This window comes from Plectropomus leopardus, chromosome 9, assembly GCF_026936395.1.
Source record: "Plectropomus leopardus strain MGB_pleo_1.0 chromosome 9, ASM2693639v1, whole genome shotgun sequence".
Classification (NCBI taxonomy): domain Eukaryota; kingdom Metazoa; phylum Chordata; class Actinopteri; order Perciformes; family Serranidae; genus Plectropomus; species Plectropomus leopardus.
Genome location: NC_142184.1, coordinates 11,573,435 through 11,598,254, shown reverse-complemented (window position 1 = coordinate 11,598,254; position 24,820 = coordinate 11,573,435). Strand labels below are relative to the sequence as shown.

Genomic DNA, 24,820 nt, shown 5'->3' with positions numbered 1-24,820 from the left:
TCAAAAAACTTTAAACGTATTATGTCCTTGATTCAAAGAAAACAAGGGAGACAGATAATTAATGTCACTCTGTACTGTATCAACATAAATTACGAGTTTAAGTAAGAAAAAAACTATTAAGAGTTTAAATGAGGTTAAAAAGCTGGGAGGTGGTAAAATATCCTTAAATGAGCTTTATTATCCAATCACTGCAGCATCTAATGTCAACTGGCCTTGGACAAGTGGATGCATGCCAGCAAACTTGTTTATTTAAAGGAGTAGTGTGGAAGATTTGGGAGGAATTAGTGACGTCTAATGGGGAGGACTGCAGATTGCAACAAGCGGGAACGTTACTTGTTTAGAAGTCCTTCTGTGCTCATCGTTCAGGAGGTTTTTAAAGAGTCTAATAATTTGCAAAGATCTCTTCTTCTCCAAAACAAATCAACCTGAGCATCAAAACCGGTAAAAACACTGAATAAATCAGTTTCACATTACAATTCAGTGCTTCTCCAACTGTGGAAGTTAAGTTTGTGGGACAACCTGTCTCCAACATGTCGGAGACAGGCTGTTGTCCCAGCACCGGCTAATGTGTGCTCAGCTACTTTCCCTAAAAACTTAATGTGTGCTCACCTTAGTTATGATCTGAGGTTTTTACCAGCAGGCGAATAATCCACAGAGGTCTCTTTCTCTCCAAAACATACAGACCCTGTAATTTAAACAAACACACACCAAGAAAAACCACTAAATAAAGCAGTTTAAAAAAAAAACAAAAAACTGTGTTTTTCCAGCACTCTCAGCTAAATACAGCGGCTGACGCGAAAACACGACTGGCCCTATCTAGAGCCAGTGTTTGGTTTGTCCATTCTGGGCCACTGTAGCAACATGGCAGTGATGCACAGCGGACCCAGTGGATGAGGAACAGATCCCTTTGTATATACAGTATAAACAGCTCACTCTGAGGTAACAAAAACCAAACAAAACCAACAAAACACTTCTTATTTTCAGGTAGAAAACATACTTATTATATTATATTCAGTTTCTACCAATATGTCCTCCTAAATCCTACACACTGGACCTCTAACTCTTGTGTAAAAAATTATTCATTCAAAGCCTGGAATCATGCTGCTTGTATACTTTTATACATTTTTCTTATATTTTTCATATTTAAACTAAATTGCTCTGTGCTTTGCAAAGTTTTCGCTGTTGCAAAACTATTCCCACCAAAACATTATTATTATTATTATTTTTATCTATTTATTATTATTATTATTATTATTATTTTATTTTTATTATTATTTTATTTTTTTATTTATTATTATTTTATTTTTATGATGATTGTAATTCTGAAAGTGATGATGAAAGTAATAATAAGATTACTCAACAATAATTCTTACTATTAGCTCTGTGCAAGAATATATATTTCATGATCTGCATCTCAAATATCTGTGCTCCAGCGTGACATTCGCTTGGCGAGTCACTTTGTGGGTATCAAATCAAGAATCATTATAAAATCCTCTATAGGTGTGTCAGCTTTATCTGTCATCAGTCAGGTTTATTCTTAGCAGTCAGTGAGTCTAAACATGATCTGGTGTAAAAATGTGTTGTTTATCAGCCTCTAAATTATGTAAATAGGTAATAAGTCAGGTTGTGTGAGATTCATTCCTACTGCTGTTGGGTGGCGACACCCCATGGTGAGTTTCCCACACTGACTCACTGAAACCTCACTATGTCGTCCTCTAGGTGGCGTACTCACTCCAGGACCCCATGCTCAGGTCAGTCTCTGCTCTCTGTTGTTTTGTTGAGGGGACACATCACAGTTGTGCGTCTAAGATCCTTCCTCTCCATACAGTTTTTTAGCAGGCCTCCTGGTGCTTCAAACACATTTATTGTATAATCTGTGATCTCTGGAGATCGAGCCACGGCTTCCTGTCTTTGATGTCAGCTGCTGTGTTACAGAGACGCTCCTCAGCAGCACAGAGGCTGACTGTGATGGAGCGTTTTAGAACTTACTTTGAAATCAGTTGGAAATTTTGATTATTTGTTATTCATCCCACTTTTTGAGCTATTTTCATTTTCCTCCACAGCAGTCTTTGTGAACGCAGCTCAGGGTGAAGTCAGGTAATGTGGGACAACAGGTAAAATGGGGCAATAAGGTTTTACATTTTGGGCTTTTTAAATATTAGCAGCCAGTCACCAAACATGCTCCTCAGTTGTTGCTACAAATGTGATTTAAATGAAACAATCATTTTTAAAGAAGAGTCCTGGTACCACAACCTTCCAGGAAAGCCAAGTGGCGTGTTAAAATTTGTATCATGTTTAGCTAAAACAATAACAGTATACCAACACCAGTAGTTGTTTGGTGTTGCTTTTTCACTTTATAATTAAAATGTTTTTACAGTTTATTTTACTTTTTATGGCAAAGGGTTTTGAGTAAGTACTTAATGCATTCAGGTAAAATGGGACATTTTTCTGAGGTGAAGCCAGCATGTTTTTAGGCTACCAGGTGCCATAACATTATGATTTATGCTACTGTGTGCCAAACTTTTTATATTTTTTGTCACTTTAAAAAATGTTAAATATGAGTCGGTGTCAGCCACAATACTCAAAAATTAGCATAATTGTTACACACGAATGCACGTCCTTTGTAGACAATGTGGCGCCAAGGAAAAAGGAAACAAAAGAACAGGGAGAGAATGATAACAAAAGAAATTAATCTTAATCTTTTTTAATGAGTTGCCACAAGTGGATTTAACCATTTAAAGAACAAACAAACTCGTCGATTTCACCAACTGTCCCATTTTACCCAAACATGTCATCAAAGGGGCTTTCAGTCGATTGATATTGGTTTTTCAGCTGATACCAATGCAGATTATTAGTAGTAAATTAGACCGATAATTGATGTTTGGAACCGATATGCGTTTACAATAAAAATGCAAATCTATCTGTCAGTATTTAGAATTTGGAATATAACAAACTCTAACACAAACATTTGTTTAAATGCTTTAACAAATGTTGAATCAAAACTGAAACTTTCAACATCATATACAGAAAGTTCCCGGCGACTTTTTTTTATAAGTCCAAGTGAAAATTTAAAGATAACATGAATAAATATAAATAGCTCCCTGAGATTTTACAAAGTAAAAGTTCCTCCCATGCTGACATGTTCCTTTCACTTTTCAGTTTTATCAGCAATCATTAACCGATTCTGAAAATCGTCAAAATGCCAAATATTGGTCTTAATAATTGGCCAGGCTGATAATCTGTCGATCCCTAGTTTGAAGATCCAAAATTTCTAAATTATGTTACTTAGCAACATATTTTCTTCACAGAAATATAGCAAAGAAACATAACAAGTTTTAAAGGTAGTCTGCAGAGTTTTAGGTGGTTTTCTTAGTAATCTACCAAAAAGTGACCCATATTACCTGACTTCACCCTCAATCATTTAGGAGATCAAGGATCCTGTTGATTGCCCACCTCGGGTTTCACAGCACACATGCTAAACATTCACATTCTACCTTTCTAATGCTTGCAGACTGTGCAGTATTAATTTCCGAGCAGAGTCTGGAGGGTGACATGTTATTATCTCCATTACCAATTAAACGAGGCCTCACGGGTTTTCCTCTGCATTTCTAGGCGTGTGACTTCTCCAAAGGGGTGCATGCTAACCTGTGGCCTCCCTGCACTACCTCTGCCGGTTGTAGCTTCTCTGTTTTCAGACGAAAATGTTTTCCATTCCTGGGCCAATGAATGCCACCTTTGTCCCTTCATCCTCCATCTTGTGTGAGAAAGCCCCCCTCGCTGCACTCGCCAAGCCTGCACAAACTTAACCTCTTCCCCCCTCCACCTCACACAGGAAAAGAAACATACCGGGTCTGGAGCTTTGATTCAGGCTCAGTAATCTGGAGGTCTGGATAAAGCCCCGGCTTAGAGTCCCCTTTGGACAGCCAGTTTTTGGGACTTTGGATGGAAAAGGTGTATCAGCTGCTGAAACGTGATTGGAAAAGAATTTGGGTTAAAAAGATTAAAAATGTAGGTTCATGAAACAAATACAGACTAAGAGCATTCAGAGAGTTGGCCAAAAATGCAGTTTATCAACCGTCATTCAAAGTGAATTTTGTTGTTTATGCTACATGTGCAGTGGTGGAATGTAACTAAGTATATTTACTCAACTACTGTACTTAAGTATGGATTTGAAGTACTTATACTTTACTTGAGTCTGTACTTTTTGTGCCACTTTATACATTTATTCAACTACAAAGGGAAATATTGAACTTTTACTTTACTGCATTTATCTGAAAGCTTTAGTTACTAGTTACTTTGCAAATTAAGCTTTTTGCATAAAAAGCATGAGAAAAGTTTATAAAATATGTTTGTTTTAAACTACCCAACAGTTAATACAAGTACAGCTGAAACAACTGGTTGATTAACCATTAAGCTGACTGAAGAAAATAGAATTGGGCACTATTTTTGATAAACATGTAAAACATTTACCACTTATTTTGAATAATTTGTTTTAGGACTTTTCCAAATTGGGTACTTTTACTTTGAATACTTTATGTACATGTTTCTGATAATATTTACTTTTACTTCTGTAACATTTTCAGTGCAGGACTTTTACTTATTGAGTATTTTTACAGTGTGGTATTAGTACTTTTACTTAAGTAACGGGTTTGAATACTTCCTCCAAAAGTAAAAATGCACAATAATAAACATGCTAAGAGATATTTATGAGTTCTAAAGCAATTAAAAGCACTATGACACATTACTTATCCACATTAAACCAATTACCCTGCCATTATCATAGGATTTATGCATGCTTATTTTTCCAAATCACCCAAAGCCCCTCCGGGCCCCGAAACACTACGCAGGCTACCACACACCACTCATGATGGACTGAATGTTTTATTACCACAGAGACAACGTGCCTAAAACACCTTAATAGAATCCATTTCCAGTTTCACTTAAGCCTAAAGCCTTTCCCGCTGTCCTATGGAAGAGCTGCATATTCATAATTTGATATTAAGAGGAGGCGTGAAATAAGAACAGAACATGGTGAAGTGAAGCTCCTTATTAGACAACGTTAACTGCTTGTAGAGATTTAATGCATCATTTAATGCATCTCTCAAATTAAAGGATAAAGGCCATTATCCCTGCGCCACCCAGGGAGAAAGGAATTCCAATCTCTTCTCCGAAGTAGATCTCACCCACATAGTGACACACACACACACACACACACACAGAGAGAGAGAGAGAGAGAGAGAGAGTGAGAGAGTGAGAGAGTGGGGGAGAGAGAAAGAAAGAGGGAGAGACAGAATAAAGGATTTAACTATCCATTTTTGCATTATCTGGTATTATAGTGGTTCCCAAAGTGCATGTTAGGGTGCACAGGGTGCCGCAAAATGTGTTCATTTCTACTTTCAAATTGTACATTTTCAATTACGTTTCACCAAATGAAAAACAATGCAACATTTGCATTAACTACAGTACTGTGCACAAGTCTCAGGCCATCTTAAACCTTTTTATTTTAACAAGGTTATAATGGTCGTACATATTTATTTCTCAGTCGTCTCTTTACTTTAAAATAACCAGAACTCACAGGAAACATGTTTACTGTATTAAAAATGGAAATATTTCATCTTCAACGGGCTAAAGTTGCAAGTATTTAGTGTGACCTTTCTTTTCACTTAGTATGTCTTGAACTCTCTTGGGCAGACAATATGAGATTTATGATACTAATCTTCTGGTGTATTTACATCAGGCTGCATTCAAGACATTTCCAGTGCTCAGTATTGATTGTTTGAGCTACCTTTTGTTATGGATGTATGATTCCACATTTCTCACTAAATATTGACTTCAGTCTGAAAAAGCCACTTTGTTGTGACTTTTTTTTGGTGTTTTAATGTATTGTACATGTTGTCTGTATTCTTTGTATCTTCATAAAGAGACTGAGAAATGAATATATATTATATATCCTCATTACAACTTTGTAAAAACAACAAATCTATGATGGCCTGAGACTTGCACAGGACTGTGCATTTTTATATTACATTTTTAGACAAATCAACACTAGTCATCCTAATTAGTGCTTTAAAAACTCGTACAAAATATGCAGCTATGACGAATAATGACATGACAGCTCTTCCTTTGAACAGGGCTAAATGAGTAATGAATATTTATATACAATCCATGAAGCATCACAGCCTTATACTGCTGACCTCTGCTCTCTAAGTGATCGAGTGAGCAGCCTATGGAGGACATATTTAATTAAAAAAAGAAAAAAGGAGAAAAATCAATGTATAGACTCAAACAGAAGTAATCCTTCTCAATCATTACTTATGAACCTCTTTTAGCATGTGCTGGTCAGTTAATCTGCAGAGACTCTGCCCTCTGACTGGTCTTTATTATTTTCTTCTTATTTTCTGTTTCCAGGACATTTATGGGCGTTTACAACCACAGCACTCAGGTGAGGTTGGAGTTTTATTAAAAGGTAACCACCAGGTGCCACACCGTGAGCAGCCGGCATCCAAGAGACACAGCGCCGATGAAAAACCCAAATATAGTGAGACGAAAGGCCAAACAAGAGGGAATCTGAGTTTGGCTTTTACATTCACTTCACAAACAGTAACTGACATTCCTGTATAGTGTGCTTTAATATTGAGGTAGGTTGTCACATATTTTACATCTGTGGGGTTAGATATGCAAGGAGTGAAGTTTTTTTTAGTGAAAACGTTATATGCATGTTGTCCATCCATCCTTCCATCATCCATCCATGATGCAGTTACGTGAGAATTACTTTTTATACTACAGAGATCTTTTGAATTAAGTCATTTCAGCCATCGCCCAGTCGGTCCAAATTGTTGCACATTAACAGATTTAATTGTCAGTTATGCTCCAGAGCATTTGTTTGGTGTCAGAAAATGGTGAAAAATGTCAATCAGTGTTTCCCAAAGCCCAAGATGACGTCCTTAAATGTCTTGTTTTGTCCAGAGAAATTCAGTTTACTGTTAAAGAAGAATAAAAGAAAAAAAATCTGAAAATATTCACATTTAAGAAGCTGAAATAAAAGAATTTTGGTCCGTCTTTTAAATTTACTCAAATTCATTCATCAATCAGCAAATTAGTTGTCATTAACAGCGGGCAACGGACTGATCCATCATTGCAGCGTGTGAATGATCCTCAGCTCTGAGGGTGGCTGCAGACTTGGAAAATTCTGTAAATTTACAGTGAGTTTCATCTCAATATTCAGCTGTCTGGCCGCAACTAGGCCGCACAGCTAAACTACTGTTTTGGTTCACTCTGACTGCTCTCATAGCAGCAGGCAGCTGTTTTCAGCGAAAAAGCTCTAAAAACGTACTGTATTCAACCTGCTCAGTGCCTTGCAGGCAGGCTACCTGCTGAATATAGTGGAGCATTTAGCAGCTAAAGAGACAGATATTTCCTTCAGGAGTTGAGCTGAAAATGGAGCCAAGTTTTGAAGGCGAAGCTGAGGCAAACAAGTTGAGTCAAAATGTACAAAGCATAAACTCTTCTGATTGAGGTAATAACATGACGTTTCCTCTCGACAAATGTTACATTTTCTGCCCCAGCAGCAAAACAAGAGTAGCAAAGTTGCATTTTTTAAAATAAATCTAAAATGTGATTTCATTTTCAGGTGTGTAATGACCATTACAGCCTCACGAGGGTGCTGGTGTTACTATTTAATAATTAAATCACAGTATTTTAATATTTTCATTTTGTCTTTTTATTCCTATCATTTTTTTGTTTTGTTTTTCATCAAAATGGTTCCATTGCTCAAAAATAGCTCTGTTTTAGTAGTGATCAGACAGTGATCAGACTCTTGAGCGTGCTGTGACTGGCGTCTTACTGTCCTCTTACGAGGCCTTTTGGTAAATTACAACCTGAACAATTAGTCAGTTTTGCATGAGGGGCTGGATACATTGTGAGAGTCCCTCAGCTCTCAGGGCCCGTCTGTGCTCTCCTCTCTCCCAGGTGGGGGCCAGCTACCCTCCCGTCACCCATTCGTGTGTACACAGAGGACCACAGCCACCCCTCCGCTGCGGTCACTGTGCCGAAACCTAGACACCCTCTAGACCCCTGGAGCCTCTGTGCGCCAGTACAGTTGAGAAAGGTCAGCCCCCCCATCACCACCCTCCTTCCGTCACTGCCATCTCTTCCCCTTCCCTCAAACCAACCCCCCTCCACCTCCTTCATCCTCCTCGCCTCCACACCCTTCCTCACCCACCAACCCCCATCCTCACCATGCAGCTATCCCACTGCCCTGCCATCTCGCAGCATTCCGCGGCCCGTGCACACAGAGGCCTATTGTGTGTGCCGAGAGACGGCAGAAGGCAGCATACAGTCGGAGCACCGGAGAAAAAGGATGTGTAGAGCTGAACTGAGCTCAGTATTCCTCCTGTACACTGATCAAATCTGCAGTTCTGCAGTATTCAGAGACATCACTGCAACATGTTTTAAAGAGCGGCAGATGAATGTTGAATGATTGTGTCACAGCGCTCAGCTCTCGTTTTCAGATCATACATCCTCTGCACTTGTAGGATGCTATAATTGGTGGCAGTAATTTTTTAAGCATCTCTAGATTCATGTTGATTTATGTTTTCCCTCTACTGACGAGGCGTCATCAGCTGATCCGGGGTGATGCAGCTGAAGGGTAGATTGAAGACTTTTTATGACTTTTTTTAATGCCACTTAGAATTAAGTTCAAAACCAATTTTTTGTGAACCAAAATGGAAGGGTAATTTTATTTTGGCCAAATGTTTATTGTAACATAAAGCTTGACTTTTTTGTACGTCAAATGTTGAAAAAACAACCCTTTTTAGAGTGGAAGACAATGGGCATATTATCATGAAGTATCTATTTGCTTTACTAACGGAAGTGGGAAATATCTGGCATTTCTGACAAGTTTTCTGGGTGGTTTTGTGTTTCTTGAAATGCATATGAGATTCTGCTGCTTGGATTGAAATCATGACAAGTTTTATGAAAAGTAATGTATTAAATAATTTAACAAAAAAAGAGATTTTAATAATATTTTGAGATTTTATGTAGCGTCAGGAAAAAAATCATACAATCCTGCTTTCTATCTGAGCATTTTTAAGACTTTTGAAAGATTGACTTAAGTCAGTTTAAAATAAATGAAGGCCCTTTTTTTAGATTAATAAATCTGATGCCTTTTATGACTTTTAAAGGATCCACAGGGACCCTGAACTGATCTTTGCAGTCTGCATTTACTTCTCCATATATCTATGATTTCAGTTGTGGTTTGGTTCCTCTCGCTATTTTTACTATTTCAGCGTACTGAAGCCTTTTTTCCAAGAGAAGCTGCTTTAGCCTCGCTGTAATATAACAGGTTCTCGGTCATTTCCCAAGTTAAAGCCTCTTCTAGCTGAACTTCATCTTTCCTAATGTCAGTGGTGTAATGTTATGAAGTATTAATGCTTTTTTTTTACAATATTTAAGTATGTTTTGGGAGTATCTGTGCTTTACTTAAGTTTTTATATTTCTGGCAAATTTCATTTTTTCCACAACAGTTCCTAATAAAATGTATACTTCTAAACTTCTATTACATATCTTTGTGGTGGAAAAGAAGCATTTTACTCCAGTTTTCCATGTCCTAAGCATTTTTGTTACTTTGTTACTACAAAATAAAATCCGAAGGTTTGACAAATCAGTGCTCCTAACTTGATTTCGATCATAGGTTAATGTAAGGGCAGGTGCGAACAACAGCTCTTAAAGCCAATTCTGAGCACATGCTTTTTTATTAACAGCATTTATTTGTACTTTTATTTCTAATACTATACATTTGATAACATAAAATTACTTTTAATATGAAATACAGTAAAAATATGATACTTTAAGACTTTTACTAAAGTAATGTTCTAATAGGTGACGTCTACTGAAGTCATTTTCTTGTAAGATATCTGCACTTTTACTCAAGTATGGCTTTGCGGTGCTTCATCCACCACTGCCTAACGTGACACAGCAGCAAAGACTTGACCTGACACAGCAAACTAAGATCAGTGTTGGCTCACTGTATACTCCTTCTATTGTCTAACGGCCACAGATTATTTATTCAGCTGGGTAACTGGCTGTTTAAATTCCTGACATGTTTTTGTTGCTGGACTCATCAGTGTCATCACTGGTTGTGGTGTCCTGGTAAACCTGAGATTACTAAAACCTTAGACGATCCTAATAAACCAGGATACTGAACTGTGCTGTGTGTTGATAACTCTTTATAGTCAGAAGATGAAGAAAGCAAGAAGGTGGAATAAAAACATGCTGCAGTTTTCCATCTTTGAGTAATTCGAAAATACCGAAAAGCTAAGCGAGAGCTAAGATGGTGGCTTTAAATCTTCCCTTCCAGTATGTGGAGTGAGGGGGGCTCTCTAAAAGGTCGTGACCCTGGAATTACTGTGCCTCTCCTCATGACAAAGACCCCCTTTCAAGCCCACTCACCTGGGCTATCTAGAGAGAGGTACATGATAAAGATCACACAGACGTTTCATCACCCGTCTGGCTCGCCTTCACAATAGATAATTCTGGCATATATGTGCTATTTTGTCAGAAATGTTTCTATGAAAGCAAATAAAACCCTGTCAGGGAGCTGCTGAGAAATTTAACTGTATATCAGCGAGTGGTGTACAGACTAGGGCTGGGTAATATATAGATAATATTGTGATATTGTAATTTGAGCCAAGTCGTCATTTACCAAAGCTTTGTCACGGCCCTTGGCGTCTCATAGTGATTCACAGTGAATACTTTCGTGTATCTATATGACAAACAGCTGAATCACAATGTAATATTTGGTTAATGTCATGAAATCATAGTGGTTAGGTTTAAGTAACAAAACTTTTTGGTTAGGTTTTAGAAAAAGATAATGTTTTCGGTGAAAATAAGCACATAACGAGTGACATCAGTGCATGATAATGGTGCATAAATAACACAATTTTACGTAGAAAGAGGAAAGAGAACGGGTTCTCTGGGATGAAAGTCCAGTTTTGTTTGATCCATTCACCGACTCTGATTTTCTCGCTCTTTATACTGCGTCAGTTACTCTAAGCGTCACGTACTGTTGTACATGGGTTTACAATTAAAATAACTGAAATAATAATTGACAATAAAGATGCTAAAGGGTGTCTTTAGTGTCAATATCGCACGCTGAGGAACGTGACAAAGCCGCAGTATTTGACGCCCTGGGAATGGGAATGGGCTGTACGTCTTACATTTTGGATATCGTAATATTTTAGGTGTTGTCTTCTCCTGGTTTTAAAAGCTGCATTACAGTAAAGTAATGAGATTTTCTGATCTTACCAAACTGTTCTAGCTGCTCTATTACTTTACCCACTCAGACAATATATCCACATTACTGATGATTATTTATCAAAAGATTCTTTGAAAGCAACAACAGTCAAACCTTTGATACTACTGTTATATCAGTATCGAGATATGTGGTCAAAAATATTGTCTTATATTTAATTTTCTCCATCGTCCAGCTCCAGTAGAGATAAGAATATAACATGTAATTGCTGGATGCAGAAAACGTTACTTCCATCTCAGAGGAAATGTCCCTCTTTGTGAGCCACAGTTTGGTTGTTCTTTTAAGTTGATCTCACAACCTCTCGTCAATGGTCTTTGTCCAAACAGACAAGGATCTCAGAAAGTTTGACAGCCATGTGATCATGACATAACTGCACTGTTGATTGGTCAGCTCAACACTTTAAGGTTGTTTCGGTCTAGCCTTTTGGATTAAGGATTAATCTGCGGACTTTAGACAAACAACCCCGCTGACCCAGTGTTGAGTTCCCATAACCGTGACTTTAACTGCACATGGCACCTCATTAGTGTAGATAGCATTTATGTTTTTGTGCTTGCTTAAGTATTTAAGACCTCTTATGTAAAAAAAATAATAATAAGAATTAAAAATAGATTTCTAGCTGTATTTGCCAGTCAGGTAAAACATGACATTTCTTGTTTAAAAAAAATGGACCAGACCAAAAAAACTATGAGAAACACTGATTTTACTCTTTTTAAAACTAAAATACTTTTTTTTCTGAGGACTTTTAACACTGCTGGTGATTTATTTCCTGATAAGACAAAGTTAATCACCCTGTGTTGTGTAATAACTTCCTAATAATATATAATGTATGTTTATATAAGGTAAAAATGTTACAATTTCAGTCAGAAATTTTTATTAAATAACTGATTAAGTTATTACATTATTGTTTTTTATTAAATATTTCAATCAAATAAAGGGCACATTTTATTACATTTTCTAGAATTTATTAGATTTTTGGGTGCTATAAGTGTTGTGACCTACAACATAGTTTTTTTTTTTCGATGAAGACAGAACAATAACTGGTCTAGTATCAGTTTCCGGATGGTCAAGATCGAACAGAATTGTATCATGTATGTTTAGGATTTACCTCAGAGGAAATGTATAATTAGAGAGATATATTTTTTATTAAATTAACTTTACAGATGAACCTCAGTAGTAATTCCTAAATAGAGATATATATTTTTAAATAAATTAACTTTACAGATGTACCTCAGTAGTAATGTGTACTTAGACAGCTATATTTTTTTTATTAAATTACATATCCAGAGAATTTGCCCTGAAATTCATCTGAAAGTTCTTCTAAATGTTTTCAGTGAACTTTGAGATTTCGTTATTCGCTGACACGATGACATGTGGTGGTGTCAGAGTTTGACCTGTGCTCTGCTGCTTGTAGCTCCCTTTCTAATGTGAAAGTGAAGGTGCATCTCTTGACCAGGCCGGGCCAAGCAGGTCAAGGGAGGAAGGAGGGCTTGAGTTAAAAAAAAAAAAAAAAAGTCCTGGGAGAGTAGATGCTGCTGGACTGAGGGGAGGGAGATGAGGTTCAGGTTTCAGCCTGACAGGGGGTCTGGGGGAAGGACTGGTATTTTGGAATATACGAAGATCCATACAAGGCACAGTGGACATAAAACCGCGGTGCTCGCCCTGACGCGGTGGGTGCAGAGTGCCAGCTGGGGCCCCGCGTTGGATTCCACTTAGATTTTTGGAGGGTTTGACTGTATGGTGGCATAAGTCTCTGGGAACACACACTCAACACACCACTGACCGAAAAGCCTGGTCTCGTCCATCCCTTCAATTCTCACCCGAGCTACTGCATGTCTAATATTTAGACATGTTCAGCTTTGTGGACTCAAGGACTGTTCTGCTACTTGTAGCATCCCAAGTTGTTTTACTATCCGTGGTCAGATGTCAGGAAGAGGATGACCGTAAGTTGCACTGTTTTTCTTTACTTTTTTTCTTTTTACTTGCAAAAAAGTAGATTGTGTTTTGATTATATCACCAACTTCTACTTGTCTTCCCAAAACTTCTCTACCTGCTGTTTCTGAAGAATAGTAGAAAATTAAACCTTTTGCCAGTGGTGTGATGTCAAATTGCTGCAAAATGCAGCATTTTTTTTTTTTTTTGTTATGGCCAGTTACATTACATGCTATTTACAGTTATGTAGCTGGTATTGTTTCTTATGGTGTGAGTGCATGTTGAGCAGACTAATCAACTGTCTGTGAGCCACTCCATTTCTCTCTGTAGGAGAGGTGAGGCTGTCAAGGCACATCTGTGTGGGATGGAGGACCAGGTGAACAAGTGTCCATTTGTCCTCACCTGGGTTCTGCTGCTCAGCCTCTGCGGCTGTGTTTGCTCATACTAAGTGTTAGTTTTAAGCTGAAAATCTACTTAATCGGGCTTACTGAGGCCTCAGATGCCCTTTGAATGACATTTTTCTACCATTATGTGGCAGAAATGAAGAAATGTTTTGTTTCAAAACTGGTGGGTGAGGGAAGCATATGAAATGTGGGTTTGGGATCATCCACCAGAAAATTTTGAGTGTCACACACTTAATTTCCTTCATTCTGGTGATTTTTTTTATCCACCAATTTGTGCATTTCTGCAGGAATTGATGGTGTAAATGTCTTTAGAAAGTAAGGGTCTTCTGCTAATTTCAAGTTTTTGGGGGGCAACAAATGCACATGTTCTAAATAATAAGTAATCTTAAGCAAGCTATGACAAATTAAACGTTAAAACCTGTAGAAAAACTGTGACTGTCACCCACAGGGTTGAGTGGAGCCGATTCGGGGGTTTTCATGATGTGAAGTGACGGGGTCAGACAGTGCTTGACCCCTGGCTAGCAGGCTCAAAGGGTAGCGGGTAGGAGAGGACAAGGTTCACAGCAGGGAGTCAACACATGATGGACGTATGGTTGTATTTATAGGCAGATGGACCTCACTGATTCCACTTTCCTTACTCAGCTTTTAGTACTGAATTAACCCATAACTTTTTACCAGAAAGAAGAGTTGGTGCAGTAGAAAGCAACAATTTGAAATGTTCCTCCTGAACCACTTTCTAACATGTATGTGCTAAGTATCACTTTCACAAATATGCTTCAAAAACAAACAGCAGTTGAAGGCCCAGCCCTCAGCTGTATACATTAAACAAATCACCCATTCTTAATCCCCCAAAGTGTTTGCACTGGCGCTTTACACAGCTATGGGATCCAGATGGAGAAATTTAGAAGGAGCCCGTGTTTACTTAAGGCAGCAGCTTGTCAATTGGGCACAGTATCCCTGTAAGAGAGGTTCATTCATACGAGCAGGAGAGCAGGCCTGCAGGTTAAATATACTCAGCCAGCGACGTGAAATACCTCAAACAGAGCTTCAGACACGACTGTTAACTGTGGCTCTTGTTGACATTACATTTTATGCTGCTGTAAAAATTCTCCATATGACAACATGGAGCATTTTCTCGCAAGCTTGATGAGTTATTGTTAAGATTTGCACTCCAGAGCTATTGATTTGCACAAGTACATTTTGAGGTCAAACCAACACCTGTTTATCGGCATCAAAGAAAAAAGAACGTCACTGTTTGAATGTCACTTTTTGTGTACTTTGTACTACTTTATGAAGCTTTTTTTGACACAGGTTAACTTTTATCTTTTTCCTTCCTCCTTCATCCACTAACCACTCCTCCTCCATCACCATCCATACTGCTGTTACTCCTCCTACTTCCTTGCCGTGCCCTTTGACCCCCTTTCATCCTCATACTCCCACTTCCTTCTCTTAAACAATTTTTTTTAACATCTGCTTTTCCCTCAACACTGTATCTCCAATACCTTTCTCTAATTCTCTCCTAAACCATCCTCTCTGTCTTCCCCCTCTTTCCACCTGCCACGCGCCCCCTGCTGGCCACCGCAGAGGAGGCAGGTGGCTGCATCCAGGACGGCCAGCAGTATAATGATAAGGATGTGTGGAAGCCCGAGCCGTGTCGTATCTGTGTGTGCGACAGCGGAGCGGTTCTGTGTGATGAGATAATCTGCGAGGAGATCAAAGAATGCGCCAACCCTCTCATCCCATCTGGAGAGTGCTGTCCCATCTGCCCTGCTGATGCCAGTGCCCCCATTGGTTGTAATTTATTTATTCACATACCCATAAATAAATTACTCTTTTAGCTTATCTCACCCTGGCTGACGCTTTTGAATGGGGAACTGCCTCAGGATCCAAATATCCTGCAGCCGCCACTGATTACAGTCTCTTGATTAGATTTTAATAGTTTTGGCTGCTCTGAAACATTTAAGTTTTATGATTTGGAATTAATCGGTAATGATGTTCCCTGTTCCAAAGTGGCCCTCTACGTGCTCGGTTTGGATGGAGAGCAGATAAGCAGCATCATCAGGATCCTCTCGTTCCCAGTGAAAGTCTGTTCCATGAGGAACTGGACGGATCCTCAGATGTGTTATCTGGTTCTCACCCAAACCAGTAGAAACGCTTCTGCTTATTTTAACTCAAGATGAAGCCTTCATTCATACTCAACTTAATGATTTATTTGACCAATTTGTAAGTCTTCTGCAAAATTAAGTTGTTTTCCTTCAAGTTTTCCTGTCCTTTTATGTATGAGGCCTCATGTCAAGGCTAGCCACTGTATCATCGTGGTTGCCTAAGAGACCAGGTGGTATTTGAGAATTATTTGACTGATTTATACAACTAATTATATGCTAAGCTAAAGAGACAACATTAACAGGTGTGATTTTATATTTAAAGAGTATTTTTTATCAAAATCACAACTTTAGCGGACACCTGAGTTCCTGCTCACTCGTGGACGGCCCAGGCCATGAGATTAAGTTTAAGATCACTTAAACATAAATTCTTTACCATAAATTTTGTATAAATATACATAATGTAAAACTTTGGAGAAAGCTTACAGGCACTGGCTGCCATGCTTTATTTAATAAGCTAAGCTAGGCTGCTACAGCTTGCTTTCTTTTTACTTACTTTCATATTTTTGCTTTAACGATTCAATCTAAATATTTAATGCTCATCTCCTAGTCCATGCTTGCTTCTGCTGTGTCCCTCTTGGAATTAAATTTCACCATTAATAAAACCTGGATGGGGTCTTTGCCTTTGGGTTTGGCGAATGATATTTGATCACTTTAGCATCACTAGAGTCCCTTGCAGGTCTCCTTTTTCTAAGAATCACAAACTAGAATTAGAATCAGTCAAAACTGTTTTACTTACTTGTGAAATGTTTGTTGTTAATGTTTTGTTCTTTTTCTTCCTCCTTCATTCATCCATCTGCAACAACAGAGACAATTGGTGCAAAGGTGAGGCAATGGGTTGTGGGAAAATACTGATTTCCATTCATTCAACAAGTGCAGCTTTAAAAATAATAACTTTTTTTTGTAAAATCTGTAACTTCAAGTAGTTTGTTTCTTAGCCAAGTGTTTCAGGCCACTGATATCACCTCTTTCTTTTATCAATCAGGGCCAGAAAGGTGAACCAGGAGATATTGCAGATGTAAGTATGAATCCTCTGTAGTTCAAAGTCAAGTTTCATTACTGTACAAACTTCTTCCACTGAACTGCTTTATACACAAACTCATGATTGGCTTTAGTGTTAATTCTGCACAGAGAATAAATGACCAAACAAACCTGCTTTTCCCCTCTGCTGCTGTTATTTGCACTGGATGATTAAACGTCCAACACTGTACCCATTCATGCCCAAAATAATCACCTGCACAATACACATATTCTTCAAGATCCTGCTTTGTTGATTTTTAAGAGTTTAACTCAAACACCGAAAAAGATTCACTTTTTAAATTCCTTTATTTTTTTTCAAATGATTGAGTTTTTAACATTTTGGATCATTACAGGAGCAATTTCTCGCTCATAAGAGGATAACTACATTGTCCGACAATCCCTCAATGAACTCTTTATCACACAAGAAAAAAAAAACTGCATTCCTCGGACATAATGAACCCGATCAAATCCTCTTAGATCCTCTCAGCAACTATGCTGCAAGTGCACATGTCAGGTGAACAAAGTCAGCCAAACCAGAGGTTAAAGTGAGGTGATGTTTATACCAAAACTTGTCCCTGTCAAACGAAATCCTCGTCAGATTGTGTTGTTATCGCGACGTCCACCTCCTACAAAGTTGGAATGCTCAGAAACTGGTGCAAGTGGACAAAACGTCAAAGACTGACCTTGTAATTATAAGTCACTGATAAAAGCTTTCTTTTCACCTTTGTGCAGGTTGTAGGACCACAAGGACCACCAGGCCCTATGGTAAATATTGTACATTTTTACTCATTTTACTGAGATTTTAAAAAATATGTTTATTGTGTTCATTCTACATTTATCCAAGCGTTGTTTGATGAGGATGCTTTTTGAAGGACATTTGTGATTCTTGTTTTCAAAAGGAGTTTTAGCCATCGTGGGAATTTTACTGAGACAATTATCTTTGTTTTTGCAGGGCCCCCCAGGTGAGCAGGGAGCACGTGGAGAAGCTGGCGCCAAGGGTGATAAGGTGAGAGACAACACACTGTGTTCAAAAAAAAATAACACTCAACAAATCTGCTCAGTAGAGCATTCAGAGGAAATTGTCTGGTATTAATGTGTGATTTCCGCATTAGGCCGCCAAACATTGGGCCAAATAACAGCAGCATCGCTATGATAACTGAACAGACTTAAGCTATAGTTTGAGACTTTTACCTGCTCCAGCGTAAAAACATCCAAATCTAACAATCTGCAACAGATGCGAGACTTCTTCTGTAAAGGTTTTCAGGAACTGATAAAGCAAACAGCGAGAGCAGTTATCATTTCTGACCTGAAATCTTGGAGAAAATCACCCTGTCTCTTTTTCCCTAGGGAAATCCAGGACCTCGTGGAAGAGACGGTGAGCCCGGCACCCCCGGAAACCCCGGACCCCCTGGCCCACCTGGCCCACCTGGACTCGGAGGGGTGAGTCTTAAAGCACTTCTGTAACACGTGGCATTAAAAAAAAACAAAAAAACAATTTAGCTAAAACACCCTTTCTTACACAAATTTATGTTTCAAGCTCTTTATTATCATAGGCACATCTTGGACCTCCCTTGAGTTATGTTAAGAAATATGTATTAACAAAATACAATCACACAGGTAAAATGGGAATCTAAGACATAAGTATAGTATAGTATAGGGCTAAAAATAAAAACATAAATATATAATATAAATATATAAAATAAAGTAATATAAATGTGTGTAATAGTATTTGCACATGGATAAACTGGATGTAAACAGGACTGTAGTAAATGTATGTCTGCATAATGAAAAGTAATTAATATTAGTATATATATCATACCTAATAATAGTAGGTAGATTATATAGGTTAATAGGGACAGTGTAATGGTAAAACCAACACTACAGTTTTACTCTCATATCAACCACTGATGAAGACATTTGGCCAAACATTTAAAACAAAGGTAGAAACATATAGAAATGAATTTATGGTAATTATTGACATAAATCACAAGCATTCTTACCACCATCACTACATCCATTGTTTGCTCAATACAGGATGGATTATACTGATTTATTTGCGCTTTGATGCTTCGTGTTGGCTACATTTGACTTAACTCAAACATGGAAACAGCCTAAATGAGTCCATACAATCATAAAACTCTTATTCAAAGAAGAAAGAGTGAAACACACACCACAGAGCTACTGTCCTGAATGGACTGCAGTATTATTGGACAGAAGCATTAAGCATAAAAATGGTGCTTTACATTAACAGTGAGCAGTAATCTTTTCTTTCTGTCCAACTGAAGCAGCATTACACTCATAAATTCAGTTAAAGTTGTTAACTTGCTGCAGTGTGTGATGGCCCACTTAGCTCAGGCAGGATAAACTACATAATCTGACTGTCTGTTTTGTGTTTTTTCACAGAACTTTGCTGCTCAGATGGCTGGAGGTTTTGATGAGAAGGCTGGAGGCGCTCAGATGGGTGTGATGCAGGGACCAATGGTGAGTGGTGTTGTGTACAGGAGGAGTGTATGTGTTTGTGTTTGGTGCGTACACAGTTCATCTCTCACAATGACACAACATCATCCTGACTCAGGGTTACTGCTGAGGACGAGAAGGAAATCAGCTGTAAATGTTCATGAGATGGTTGAAATGCTGCCACCCTGTGGCTCAGTAGCTTCGCTCTAACGCAGAGACTTTGGCTGATTTTCAATAGACTCTTCCTGGTTGTTAACACTGATTTGGAGCAGAACTTGACTCTTCTTTAAAGTGTTATACTGAAGTATAAAGCACATTATAATATGCTTCAAAAGCAACATTTAAAATTTATGTTATAATCTAGCAATCCTTAGGTTTTGCAAAGATTTTATAGGAAAGGTATTGCCCTGGGATAGCAACTTTAAATACTAGAGACAAGTTTTTCAAAAATATTTGGAGCCAAAATGTAGTTCGGTTTACATTTTTCCATCAATCTCAATAGCTGTGATCTAAAATAAAAAGTCCAAGCTACCTATTCGATCAATTAGTCGCACTTTGTGGTATTAATGATTGCAGGTTAACTTACTCTGTGTTTCTCTTTCAGGGTCCTATGGGTCCTCGTGGTCCCCCTGGACCATCTGGAGCTCCTGTAAGTACATACGTGACAGCATGACATCATTATGTGATTGATCATTAAAGTTAAAGTGGAAACATATTGACAAGAATTGCTGATATGACCTATTAAACCCCAATGTGATAAATACGCTCTGTTATTTGCACCCATAGGGACCACAAGGTTTCCAAGGTTCCCCTGGAGAGGCTGGAGAGCCTGGTCCAGCTGTAAGTATGAACATCCCAGAATGCACCTGTGTGCCCGACAGACCGACTTCATAATGCTCTAATGTTTACAGTTTATCAACAGCACCAACTTCCATAGAAACAAATTTTGGTTATAAACAGTATCATAAGCATATTTAACTCCATCTCTCACAAAGTAAATATTATTATCAAATTTTGCACATTAGTTACAATTTTAGTTAAACGGCTGTACTGTATGTGTTAGTAAGTGTTAGCATTTTGAAGCACAAAAGTTTCTCTAATTGTCTTTGGTGCAGCTGTCACTAATTAAATACCTTTGTTTTTATATCAGGGAGCAATGGGACCTCGCGGACCTCCTGGACCTTCTGGAAAACCCGGAAGTGATGTAAGTGTAGAGGCGTTGTTTTAAACCCACAGCATGAGCATAAAAAGCAAACCACAATCTTAATGAACAGAGTGAAACAATTAAAAATGTTGTCCTTGATGTCTTAAGTCCCAAACAACAATGCATTTATTTCACTTTACTTCAGTATTGTTTCATAGTGATCTTTCAATCAAACATTTCAACAACTTTTTATGAGCTCCCTACACTCTACAGCACACGTACCACCAGGGGGCAGTGTGTGTCTCCTAACAATACTACTGTATGATGACAAAACACTGACTGCATCATGCACATCTTTGCAGTAAAGTGCAGCTACAGCTCATTTTAAAAAAAATAATTTTTCCACTTTCTGTTTGCTTTTAGGGTGAAGGTGGCAAACCTGGAAAATCTGGTGAGCGTGGACCTGCAGGGCCTCAGGTGACTGACTCCAGGACTACACCACACGTCAAAGTCGAGAGAAGACAGTAGAGATTAGTTAAGCAATAGTTTTAGTGTGTTAATATTTTGTGTTTTTGTACTTCAGGGAGCTCGTGGATTCCCTGGAACTCCTGGACTTCCTGGAATCAAAGGACACAGAGTGAGTGAATCCACTGGCTCATGAAACACGCGGCTCGTGCTCATGTGTCACACCTGAGCACTGACGGATGTGTGAGGTCCTCATGAGTCCTGTTGTGTTTCTCTGTAGGGTCATCCTGGTCTGGATGGAGCTAAGGGAGAAAATGGTGCTGCAGGAGCCAAGGTAAGACCACCACATGCATCTTTTTATTATAAAATAACCACATTTCAGCTGTTAAGCAATTGTTTTCATTTTTTAAATCACTTTTTCTAATTTTTCGGATCTCTGTTTCCATCAGGGTGAGGCTGGTGCTTCTGGAGAGAACGGCGCTCCTGGACCCATGGTGAGTCTCCAGTGCTTTATCTGGTCTACCATATTTTGAAAGCTTTATATATTCAAGCAGTATGTTCCATAATAATAAAGATAAACTGACTTGTTTCTTATGTTGTAGGGCCCACGTGGTCTGCCTGGTGAGAGAGGACGTTCTGGAGCCGCTGGAGCTGCAGTGAGTAACAAACTCAGTCCACTGAGTGTCAATATGTTTCTAGTTTTCTGTATAATGTTTGAAATAATTTTTAAAAAACAAAATTTCATGGTCTCTTCATTACAATGTACATTACTGACTGTCCTGTCTGTGCTCTTCAGGGTGCCCGTGGAAATGATGGTTTGCCAGGTCCTGCTGGTCCACCTGTGAGTATCATAGTTCCCACTTTGCCACAAAGTGATTTTTTTCTTTTGTAATGACTTTTTTTATGTTCTTTTTTCCTTGCATGAAATATTGTTTGATTTTTTTTATTATGCAGACAATAATGACAAAAAATACAGAACATAGGGATAATAATAATAATAAAAAAAATTGATTGGTCAATTATTTTAAAAAATTGAGGCTGTCAGACGTGTTTTTGTAAAAATTCAAAAAGAAAATGTGCAAGGCATGCAAGTGAGCATAGCTAATTCTAAGTTATAGCTCATTACGTAAACGTTGGTAGTTGTATTTAATTTGTTCATAATGTTTTATAATATTATTGCCTTTGATGATAACCCATGAACCCACAGATTTTTTTTGCGTTAGTTTTTATCAATGATTTAAACATTTTGAAACATATGAAACCTAAAACATTGGTTAATTGGTTTGAGTAATCTATTAAAGAGAAAGTCAAGAGTTCTCTTATTGCAGCTTCTTAAATGTGAATATTTTCTGGTTTCAAATCAAAGTCAAGTGAATATCTTTTGCTTGTGGACAAAACAAGACATTAGCTTGGGGTCTGCAAAATTAACAATTGACATTTTTCACCATTTTCTAGTTGTTTATAGAGTAAACAACTAGTTGATGACTCAAAAAAATGATTGAAACATTAATCAACAATGAAAAAATTCCCTACTGTTTTGTATTCCTCTATAATGTCGATTTCTGCCAATTTGATTCCATCTGTGCTTCTTGAAATCTCAAACAAAGTGTCCGTTGTTTCCATAATGTAATTTCCTCTGCTATCTCTATCCATTGTTTTTGGGTAGGGGGATGCTAACCTGCTTTGTGTTCTGTCTACAGGGGCCTGTTGGTCCTGCTGGAGCTCCCGGTTTCCCAGGATCTCCAGGAGCCAAGGTTTGTGCACATCACTCATAAAAAACGCAGACTTAAGATAAAGCAATAAAAGCCTGGAGAGTTTCACTTGAACTATTTGGGGTTAACTGCATCTTCAGGTTCAACTGTATTACTCATGAATTGCTTTTTTTCATACACAAATGATCAGCTTCAGTTCTACAGATGACTTAACAACCTTCTCAAGAAAATACGTATTGAGAGTCATATTGAGTTGACTTACTTATATGAGACATATGAGAACAGGAGCAAAACGCACCAATATCTTTAACTGTGCTATATATGGATACACATGTTGGATTGCCAGATAAATTATTATTTTTTTACCTGTTAATGTTGTATTCTTTGTGTCCTTTCAGGGAGAAGCTGGTCCAACTGGAGCCCGTGGAGCTGAGGGACCACAGGGACCCCGCGGAGAGGGTGGTACCCCAGGATCTCCTGGACCTGCCGGAGCATCGGTTCGTTTATTTCTATTGATTTTACTAGAGATTTATTATGGTTTGTTTTTTATTTTCTCTTTTTTACTTTTTATGTATCTTCTTTTCTGATAGTTTAGTTTCAGTTAGTTTTCAGAGGGTTTTTTTCAGTTTCTGTTTAGTTTTTATTGTTTACAAATGTCTAGTTTCAGTTTAATTTTTCTAAGTTGCAGTATTAGTTTTTTTATAATATGGGGGACATTTGTCAGTCATACAGCAGTGCCATTCTTACTCTGTGTTTGTCATTTATGAATGTATTGTCAGCAGTGTGATGTAGTGCTTCTTCTTGTCTCTCGGTGTAGGGGAACCCTGGTACTGATGGTATTCCTGGAGCTAAAGGATCTGCTGTAAGTTCTCTCTGTACTCATGGTTTTAGAGTCCTCCATTACCCTGTGTTTCTTTACAATTTATGATGTTTACTGTTTTACTTTATTCTAATATTTGGTTGGTTCTTCCTTGAAGGGTGCTGCTGGTATTGCTGGTGCTCCTGGATTCCCCGGCCCCCGCGGCCCACCTGGACCACAGGGAGCTACAGGACCTCTGGGGCCAAAGGGACAGTCTGTGAGTCATTTGGGAATAAACAAAAACTCTGTGAAACCTCAACATTTGTTCCTGTTATGATTAACTATTGTTGTGGCTGTCTTCTCTCATGCTTTGTTTAGGGAGACCCTGGTCTTCCCGGGTTCAAAGGTGAAGCTGGACCCAAGGGAGAGCTTGTGAGTTGCTCAGTTTGATTTTGGTGATTTTTGATGCCATAACAAAAGTGAAGCATCTTTTTGAATTAAGCTACAAAAGACATTTACTTACATATCTTAATGTTTCCAGGGCCCAGCTGGTCCCCAAGGTGCTCCTGGCCCTGCTGGTGAGGAGGGAAAGAGAGGAGCCAGAGGAGAGCCTGGAGCTGCTGGACCACTCGGACCTCCAGGAGAGAGAGTAAGTCATCAGGATGTACAGTAAAATTGGTAAAAAGTGACAACTACAAACTACAAACAAAATTTACCTCTGTGATTCTTTCCAGGGAGCTCCTGGTAACCGTGGTTTCCCAGGTCAGGACGGTCTTGCTGGAGCTAAGGTTAGTCCTGGTTTCAGTGCACTGACACCATCAACATGCTGACTCAGTCTGCAGCATAAGAAAGATGCTGTTATGGTCATAAAATGAACACATTTTTCGACCAAACTCATATTTAACTGGCTGATGTCTTATCTTCTTCAGGGAGTTCCTGGTGAGCGTGGTGCTCCTGGTGCTGCTGGGCCCAAAGGTGCTCAAGGAGACCCTGGACGCACAGGAGAGTCCGGCCTCCCCGGAGCCAGAGTGAGTCAGAACAGTCACACAGTGTTGCTCACACGTCTCAAACCAGGTGGTGTTCGGTTTGATGCGATTGACGTTATGTTGATGATGTTGTGTGCCTTTCACAGGGTCTTACTGGTCGTCCTGGAGATGCTGGTCCTCAAGGCAAAGTTGGACCTGCTGTGAGTACAAAATAAGTCCTTTGATGTCACCTCCTGTCATGCTTCTAAAAGGTTGCAGTGTTTAAAGAAGAAAAATGAAAAACAGCAATAGGAGCAGTTTATCAGTTTATCAATCCTTGAAGGATATTGGGCTGTCGCAGTCACAACAAATTAAACCAATCCCCACGAAATCTGTGCAACCTTTTCTGCAATTTTGACCTGTTGTAGTTTTGTGCTGTGAGAATCAAGGGT

General features: G+C 38.6%; 1 protein-coding gene and 1 long non-coding RNA gene across 4 annotated transcripts in view; one reads left to right on the top strand and one right to left on the bottom strand.

Annotated features, from left to right (window-relative positions):
• Nucleotides 1–489: 489 nt before the first annotated feature.
• On the bottom strand, nt 490–24,255 carry LOC148188691 (uncharacterized). 2 transcript variants are annotated; one of them, XR_015777447.1, is made up of 10 exons: nt 24,120–24,255; nt 23,927–24,038; nt 22,971–23,087; nt 20,867–20,920; nt 20,417–20,467; nt 19,870–19,930; nt 18,133–18,284; nt 16,546–16,602; nt 3,847–3,963; nt 490–685 (listed from the first exon to the last, which is right to left on the bottom strand). It is a non-coding gene; the product is annotated as an uncharacterized LOC148188691 (long non-coding RNA). The 2 variants fall into 2 exon arrangements; XR_015777449.1 differs by having other exon boundaries at nt 3,847–3,960.
• col2a1a (collagen, type II, alpha 1a) overlaps nt 12,938–24,820 on the top strand; it is a 30,433-nt gene continuing 18,550 nt past the window's right edge. The window contains exons 1-26 of one of the 2 annotated variants that reach the window (XM_042491526.2): nt 12,938–13,251; nt 15,229–15,435; nt 16,615–16,631; nt 16,792–16,824; nt 17,559–17,591; nt 17,779–17,832; nt 18,174–18,266; nt 19,230–19,307; nt 19,888–19,932; nt 20,070–20,123; nt 20,434–20,487; nt 20,851–20,904; nt 21,011–21,064; nt 21,173–21,226; nt 21,342–21,386; nt 21,495–21,548; nt 21,689–21,733; nt 22,593–22,646; nt 23,003–23,101; nt 23,422–23,466; nt 23,582–23,680; nt 23,782–23,835; nt 23,945–24,052; nt 24,138–24,191; nt 24,333–24,431; nt 24,536–24,589. In XM_042491526.2, the coding sequence (XP_042347460.1) occupies nt 13,158–13,251; nt 15,229–15,435; nt 16,615–16,631; nt 16,792–16,824; nt 17,559–17,591; nt 17,779–17,832; nt 18,174–18,266; nt 19,230–19,307; nt 19,888–19,932; nt 20,070–20,123; nt 20,434–20,487; nt 20,851–20,904; nt 21,011–21,064; nt 21,173–21,226; nt 21,342–21,386; nt 21,495–21,548; nt 21,689–21,733; nt 22,593–22,646; nt 23,003–23,101; nt 23,422–23,466; nt 23,582–23,680; nt 23,782–23,835; nt 23,945–24,052; nt 24,138–24,191; nt 24,333–24,431; nt 24,536–24,589 (1,734 nt within the window). In that variant the 5' untranslated portion in view covers nt 12,938–13,157. The remainder of the gene's footprint in view (nt 13,252–15,228; nt 15,436–16,614; nt 16,632–16,791; nt 16,825–17,558; nt 17,592–17,778; nt 17,833–18,173; nt 18,267–19,229; nt 19,308–19,887; nt 19,933–20,069; nt 20,124–20,433; nt 20,488–20,850; nt 20,905–21,010; nt 21,065–21,172; nt 21,227–21,341; nt 21,387–21,494; nt 21,549–21,688; nt 21,734–22,592; nt 22,647–23,002; nt 23,102–23,421; nt 23,467–23,581; nt 23,681–23,781; nt 23,836–23,944; nt 24,053–24,137; nt 24,192–24,332; nt 24,432–24,535; nt 24,590–24,820) is intronic. The other variant, XM_088081976.1, reaches the window with a different exon arrangement.